General features: G+C 41.9%; 1 protein-coding gene across 11 annotated transcripts in view; it reads left to right on the plus strand.

The window, feature by feature from the left end:
- PHLDB2 (pleckstrin homology like domain family B member 2) overlaps positions 1 to 8272 on the plus strand; it is a 140570-nt gene that overhangs the window by 82969 nt on the left and 49329 nt on the right. For 10 of the 11 annotated variants that reach the window (XM_042810690.1, XM_042810685.1, XM_042810684.1 and 7 more), the window contains one exon: positions 2920 to 4268. In XM_042810690.1, the coding sequence (XP_042666624.1) occupies positions 2920 to 4268 (1349 nt within the window). Of the gene's footprint in view, positions 1 to 2674; positions 2697 to 2919; positions 4269 to 8272 lie in introns of those variants that run through there. The other variant, XM_042810693.1, reaches the window with a different exon arrangement.

The following is an 8272-nucleotide window of genomic DNA, read 5'->3' on the forward strand; positions in this document are numbered from 1 at the left end:
TTCTGTATAGCCCCTGGCAGCACGTGATTTGCTGAGTAGGGAAACCTTGAACTGTGCATTGAAGGTTACCAAGTGTGAGCTTGGGCTGACCTTGGGGCAGGACAGATCCTATACAGTTCAAGGGCTGGAGCTCCCTGCCCCGGATGCTGTGAAGGCAGCATCAGACAGAACATGCAACAAATCATGGTTTATTCACAAAGCCTCATCCCAGGCATTACCTTACAAATTAACAAAACAAAACATGATCTAGCTTGTGGGAAGAAGTTAAGATTCAGTTAAACGTGCACTGCAGTCCAGTTGGGATTTAACCTTAAGATTGTGGGCACTCGTACTGGAACTGAAAATGTAGAATTTGCATTAGGTGTTGTAGAGGAAAGTTGAATCCACATGACTACATGAAGGTATTGTGACCTTTTTTATTATGTATGTCTGGATTTAAAGTACAACGAACCCTTCATTGCTGTAGTGAATGAGCCTGAAAGTTTCCATGAGCTAACTTGTTTTTGGGCAAAAGCGGTTAGTCTTCGCAGAATGAGATGTGCCCCACTGGTGTTGCAAGGGAGTAATAAACAATTACAGTGTGCCATTAGTGTGTCTGCTAAGCTATTTATATAGGAGTCAATGGAATTTATGCAAAGCCAGTTGAACTTCAGCTGTGTTCAAGTTACAATCTGGACAGTATGTTCTTGATGTGAGATTAACTCTCAATTTTAAGAGAGATCTGGAAAAGGGAAGAGGAAAGGGTGCTTGGAAGTTAGGCTATGTTGTGCAATGGAAGTATAAAACACAAGGTGTATACATTGTGCTTTTTTCTCTCCAACAGCTCTTACATCTTCTTCCTCATAACACCACTGATACGATGAGTGCTTGATCTTTTTCAGATGCTTTGTTTTGTCTTGAACACAATCACGTTCCTCCTTTTGTTCATTTGCACTTCATTGCTGCAGTTCATTAGAACTTAAGAAAGCAGTTAAAAATGCCAAGTAAAATGTCACATTATAAGAAGCTGACTCACAGCAGTGATGATCTGACAGAGTTCTTGAACTTACTGGTTCAAAGGCAACTTAATTGTACCATCAAAACGAATGCATTAAAATTACAGCAAATAACATCAGTCAGCTTAAGAAAAATATTAAATTCTGTGCAGTGATAAATCTGAGGTTTGGACCTGAAGCTAAAAGATAGTGTTTTCTGCCACTAGTAGGACTTGTGGTTAACACGTGGTTAGCCAGATATGCCATGCACAAGGAGACTTCGTGTTCATAAGGTTGACCATTTTTCTGCCTATTGAATCATGTTATTGATGGTGATTACCTTTGTTCTTAAATGTACAGATTTGTTCCTTAGGAATTGAGGAGAACGTTCTTTTATGCATTTAGGCTCACCATAGGTGGTGTAGAGTGAGAACTCATTTCCAGAAGTCTGTTGAATAGGTATATATTGAATGATGCTCAGGACAGTAATCCAGGAGATTACTGTCAGCAACAAAGGTTCCAGAAACAGGGACTCACTCAAAGAATGCATTGCCACCTCCCACCTAATGTTTAAACTGCAGTGAAACTGGATCATCTCTCTTCTGCTCTGCAGTTCCAGTGGGGAGCAGAAATCCAAATTCTGTGTCTGGGTTCGTATAATTGAAGTGGTACTCAGAAGAGGATTAAAGGATCACCTCAGAGGATTTTAAAAGCACTTTACAGGTTAGGATGTTAGGTTTTCTTGCAGAGTGACATTCTGAGATTAGGTTATCCTGAGGTGGTTTGATGTCACAGGTAGAATGCGACTGAGCCAAGAGAAAATCCCAGAGCTGACCCACGTTTCCAGAAGCTGTGCTCAGGGACTCTGCAGGAACTGACACTGAAGAGTGGTTGCCTTATTAGCTCAAAGCACAGCGTGGCTCATCCAAGGAGCTGTTGGCAATGTTTATGGTGCCATTTTTACATCAAGGGCCTGTTTATCTCCTGCAGTGACTGATGCTGTCAGGAGCTGAATTCTTTTGTCTGCTGTCTGCAGAGTGGGACTCACAGCTGTAGGCTTGAGCTTGACGTGTCACTGAACAATAACATCCAGCACAACAAAATTATCTTTTGTCTGTGTTCCACCCCAGCATGTAAGTTACAGTTCTGAGCTTAGGTAGTGGACTTGCATTTTGAAACTCCTGTCCATGCTTTTTTTTTTTTCTTTTTTTTTTTTTTTTAATGCTCATATGATTCTTATTGTTCATGGATCCTAACGTTATACTTGCTTGGGACAATCCTTTCCATTTTTCTCTGCAGATGTAGTTACATAGATTTTTATTCTAAGAACATCAGAGTGCTGAGCTGAAACATCTTTAAGAACAGGTGTTGATTTTCTGTGAAGCTTTGCATGGCAGACCTTGGAGCAGAAAGGTAGCCAATGCTTTGTGAGCTTTGAACTGAGCTTTATTGAGGGCTCGAATGCATTAGTTGCACAAGCTAAAAGAAAAAGTCACCCAGAACAGGACCTGTATCCTGAAAGAATTGCATTCAGTTCTTTCCTTTGCTACTAGCTTTGTATCTTCTCTGTGTATCTCAGTTCCTCAGCTGTAAAAAATCAGAAAAATAACATCTTATGAGACTCAGGCTTACAGGAAGACTGAAAGTCCTGCAATGGATAAGACAACAAAGAAAGAGTCTGATATCTTCCCAGCTCTATTGCTGGTCTGCGATGTGAATTTGGTAATGACTCTACTTCTTTTTTGTTCTGTTATGCTACAATTTTTGCTAAAGTAGAGATTAGAAGATTGCTTATATCTTGCTTTCTGTAATGATCTGAGACGTTTATTACAGGCATGATAATGTTTAGGAAAAGCATTCTTTTCAAGTTAATATGCAGACATACATATACAAGAGGTTACTTATTCACTAAGAACTTTTTCTTCCTGTTTTCTCTTCCTTGCAGATTCCAGTAAGATTATGGCAGAGTACAGCCACACACAAAACCAGATGGAATTACAAAATGCTAGTTTGGGAAAGGGTTCTGTGGTGAATTCCCTTGAAAACGGTCTCCAGGATATTATGGAAAACCTCAACACGAAGAAATATTCATCAAGTCTCAAATTTAAAACAAACGGGGACTGCGCTGGTTCTTACTTAACCCTTTCACAACCTATGATGGCTAAACCCAGTCCTTCCACCAGCGTTAAAAATATACACTCTGTTACCAAAATTCAAGGAGGCAAGCTCTTCCCTTGTGAAAGTCCGTATCTTCCAGATAAAAGCTTCTCTGTAAAGCATTTGAGTTCCCTGTCAGGCACATCTCCATCCCTCAGTGGGTACAATTTAGGAAGGACAGACTTTGATATTCATGCCAACAGAGAAAATGAAAAAGCTCTTGGACATGCAGATAAGTTTTACTACTCTAAGTATAGCCAGAAGAACAAGTCGTATGACAATGTCTACTTGCCAGGAATGCTGGACACAAAGAAGATCTCAGGCTCTCTTCTTACAATGTGGAATGGCAGCTCAGGGAGTGAGCTGATGCTTTCCCCTGTTAGCAATTCAGGGGCAGCCAGCATGCCTTCTAGTCCCAAGCAAGGTCGGAGAATGAATATTGATGATGGTCTGACCCTTCATGCAAAGCCAGTTAAACACAGGGATGTGATGATGGAGACGATGGCCTCACGCCCTAGGAAATACTCTGGTGGATCTCTAAGTCATATGGGAATGTACAGCCGTTCCCTACCCAGGCTTCATAAATCAACCGAAAGCCAATTGATGCCATTAAGTTTGCCCCCAAGAAACTCTTTGGGTAATACTAAAAGGAAAAAACTTGGAGAAAAGGATCTACCTCAGAATGCTTTAGATGCTGATAATTACCTGAATTTTTCTTCATGCAGCTCAGGGGTTTTACCACATGCCAATTCATTCTCTGGGAATAATCCCTACGTTAGTTCAACTCTCAGTGTTCCTGCAAGCCCTCGAATTGCTAAGAAAATGCTTTTAGCATCTTCTTCCTCGTATATTCCTGATGATTTTGATAGACTTGGACTCTCAGGCACGAGTCCCAGTAGTTCATTCTCCCCTGTGGATTTTGACAGATCATTCTCTGTCAGGAGAAACCTCTCCACCAGTTCCATGGAGTTTGATGATACAGACCTGGAAAGTTACAGACAGACACCAAACTCACTGCAGACTTCTGTGAGAGAGCGTAAGAACAGCATCAGCTCCATTTCAGGGAGAGAAGACCTCATGGACTATCACAGGAGGCAGCGGGAAGAGCGGCTTCGGGAGCAGGAGATGGAACGCCTGGTAATTTCCTCCTTTCCATTCAGTTTTTCATGGCTGTTGTACTTCCAGTTCTATCCATTGTGAGAGTGTAGCAAAGCATACGCTGGTGTCTTTTGAATTGTAAATTTTGTCAATGTCAGATTATTTTTTTATTATTGTGGTCCATTAAGCTAATGATTAAATGGCATACTACTCTGTTAGCTCAGACGGATAGTGCTGTTCAACCATCTTAAAGAAAAAAATAAGTTGGAGTATACATAAATTGTGATCATTTGTCCTGTGGGCTCTGTTAGAACCCACAAGCTACACTGTAAGTATCTAGCACTTTGGTTTTAGTTGATGGCACGGCTTTGTGGTGAGTGGGTAGGATGAACCCATCTCCTGTAAGCAGCTCAGAGTCCTGTGTGCTGTGCTGTGAGGTCACGTATACGTTGGTGTTGGTTCGACGTCTGTCATCAGCTTACCCTGCCTGTGGTTTTACTGTCTGAGTATTTTCATTAAAATGCAGCCATTCTTGCTTTGCTTCTGCTCTGAGAGAAGAGGAGCAAAATGGGACAGAGGAGCTTCTCTCTCTGCAGAGATCTGTGGTCAACTAAAACTGCATATGGCCTCAGCCCTCAAGTACACTGGTAGTGAGGTGTGACTTTTATGTGTTATTGAAACAACTTTTAGGCTAAAAATAAATAAATAACTGTTCTTCAGAATAGTCAAGGAAGATGTCGTAATTGAATCTCCTTAAGAGAATGCTTAGTAATTCTTGAAAGTTCTTGCAGTGACTACAAAAGCTATCTGGCCCTATTTGCATGCACTCATACTGTGCTGATTTTACCATTCACAGGGAAACTGAGATCATTTCGTGAGCCAATTTGTGTTATTGAGTCTTAAATTTGAGATGTTAACTTCATATCTGTGCTTTAATTCAAATGCTGGTAGGTTTGAACAAAATGGCCATGGGATGTTGTTGCATCTGTCCTACAGAGTTGTTGTCTATGTGCTCCTTTGTAAGGCACTATGAAGGTGCTCAGCTTCATGTGCTCAACCACGGCCAAGTGATCAGGGCGGTCCTCTCCTTCCTGGGACAAGTGCTGCTCAGTGCTGGCTTCGTTCTGGTGTCTTGGGCCATACTGTGAAGGGTGGGGTGGCCCAGCTGCCAGATCATGCCCTGAGAGAAAGGAGGTTTCTGCAAGCAGAAGGAAAACTGCATGAGCGTTGTCTCCCTCCCTCTCCTTGCTGTTGGTCCACTCCTTTTTGAAATCTTCCCTCTGTTCGCAGTCGTGGTGCTTGATGTGTGCAAAGTGGTGCTGACTTTTTATCAGAGAGTGTTCCAGACAGTGCTGATGTAAAACTCAAGCAGAAATCAGTCCTGAAAGACACTACAGTGGGGTGTATTTATATTTCAAGGAGAAGAGTTTTATTTTCTGTGGTGAGGAACTGAAGGTACAGGGTTGCTTTTGTATTCAGTAATGCTAAAAATTATTATGGCTTTATGTTTGGATGTGATGGCTGCTTAATTTTCCTTCCACTGTTTCTTTACTCACAGAAAAATAGTCCCTTCCAGTTCTGACTCTTTCTAAAGAGAATTTGCCTCAGGTTTTTCCAAGCATGTCAAAGTTCATGAAAAAGCAGTAGTATTTTCTGTGTGTATCACATAATTTGAACGTGAAAGAAATTCCCTTGGCTTGAGTTTATCTTCTCGGGATTCTGCTTGATTTCCCCCCTCTCCCAGCCCCCTTTTTTTTTTTTTTTTTTTTTTTTTTTTTGAGTTAGCTGGTTGAAGAGCTGCATGTAAGGAGAACACCTCCTTCCTGGCTTGAGTAGCCCCCAGATAAGTTTTCAGTGCTCTGAAAGAAAGGAAGGAATGTAATTTACTTTATTTATTTATTATTTTCTTTAAATCCAGTCACGTAATGCTTATCCACAAACTCTGCTGTTTTATTTTTGTCCTTCTGGGAGGATGGAAACATGAGTCTGTCCAAACAGAGTCCTCAAGTATCTAGTCTGAGCTTCCAAAGGACAGCTTGATCTAATTTTGTGGAAGGTGACATGGATGAAGATTGGCAATCCAGGTCTGCTCAAGCCTATCTTGGGGAGGAAGCAAGGGAATAATAATAGGACACAATACAACCACTAGATAAGTGCCTTTGGGTAGCACATCTGTGTGCTTTGAATTCGCAGAGATGGGTTAAAGTCCTGACTGAGTACCTGGTGGGTAAATGGCAAGGGAAACCCAGTCTTTTTAAGCATTACTATTCAACTGATATAATGTGCCTTCAAAGCAAAGTATGAAGGACTAGTTGGAGACTTCTTCAGAAACGAGAGCCTCCTTGCAGAGGATCAGACCATGCTACAGTGCAGATAGGAAGTGAAGACCATCCTGGCTGGCACTCCATAGCTGTCCTGCTGGCGTGGAGCTAATGGGTTGCTCTTGCCAGCTCATGTTCTTTGAGGTGCATTCAAAACAGCATGGCTAGCAGATCGAGGGAGGTGATCCTTCTCCTCTTCTCTGCCCTGTGAGGCTCATCTGGAGAACTCTTTCTGATTCTTGGCTCCCGGTTCAAAAAGAAAAGGAACTGCTGAAGAGAGTCCCATGGGGGGCTATGAAGAGGGCACTGGAGTATCTCCAGTACAAGGAAAGGCTGAGAGTGCTGGGACTGTTGAGCCTGAAGAAGAGAAGACTGAGGGAGGATCCCATTGATGTTTATAGATATTTAATGGGAGGGAGCCAAGCGGATGGGGCTGGGCTCTTTTCAGTGGGGCCAGTGACAGGACAAGAGGCAATGGGCACAAGCACAAACTGGAAGACAGGAAGTTCCATGTGAACACGAGGAAAAAGTTTTTTTACTCTGAGGGTGACAAGTTGCCCAGAGAAGCTATGGAGTCTCCTTCTCTGGAGGTATTTAAAACCTGCCTGGACACTTTTCTTTGTAGCCTGCTGTTGGAAACCTGCTTTATCAGGTGGGTTGGACTAGATGATCTCGAGAGGTCCCTTCCCAATCCCTGTGATTGTGTGGTTCTCATCTGAAGTTTTCAGTAAAGCCTCTGCAGACGTTGTTTGACCTGGTGTCTGCCCTTGATCTCTTCCCTTTATTTTCACTCCTTTTGTTGTGCTGTTGTTTTCTTTTTTTTTTTTTTTTTTTTTTTTTTTTTTTCCCCATATAAATTATTCTGTGAATCTTACGTACATTTAGTTTGCTTTTTAAGTGACAGAAGCCACTTGGGACATTTGCATTTTGAGCTGCTGCTGCTGTCTGCTTGTGAAACCAAATGATCTCCCCTCATCATTCAGAGGAATAAATATACATGGAAATTTAAAAACACAATACTAGTGGTGAAAATTCACAGGACTTTTTTTTTTTTATGATGAAAACAGAAGATTTTAATGTGTTCCCATACACCAAAGAGAGAAGACTTGTATGTACCTGTGTTGTGTATGGTGTTGTTCCCTCTCGTAGTATCATCAAGGTTGGAAAAGACCTCTAAAGGTCAAGTCCAACCATCAGTCCATCCCCACCGTGCTCAGTACACGTTCCTCAGTGCCACATCCACACAGTTCTTGAACGCCTCCAGGAATGGTGACTCTACCATCGCCCTGGGCAGCCTGTGCCACTGCCTCATTGCTCTTTCTGAGAAGAAATGTTTGCTAATATCTAACCTGAGCCTCTCCTGGTACAACCTGAGGCCATTCTCTCTAATTCTGTCACTGATATCCAGGAGAAAAGGCAATGAGATAGCCATCTCATTGCAACCTTATTTCAGATAGTTGTAAAGAGCCGTAAGATCTTCCCCTGAGCCTCCTCTTCTCCAGAATGCAGCCAGACCCATCTTGTCACCTGGATGTGTATACAAGCTTTGCATGAGTACATGGCACAGTGAGCTGTTGCTGGAGATGGTTGATCCGCCTCATAAACAAGGGAAGAACTTAGCACTGGGATCTAAGAATAGTCAGTGAGATTCGGCTATTGAATTTTTTTTTAAAGAGGAAATCTCTTTTTTTTTTTTTTTTTTTTTTTTTTTTTTTTTTTTTT

Source organism: Centrocercus urophasianus, unplaced genomic scaffold, assembly GCF_019232065.1.
Source record: "Centrocercus urophasianus isolate 14NV4802_14NV808 unplaced genomic scaffold, USGS_Curo_1.0 seq_12, whole genome shotgun sequence".
NCBI classification, from domain to species: Eukaryota; Metazoa; Chordata; class Aves; order Galliformes; family Phasianidae; genus Centrocercus; species Centrocercus urophasianus.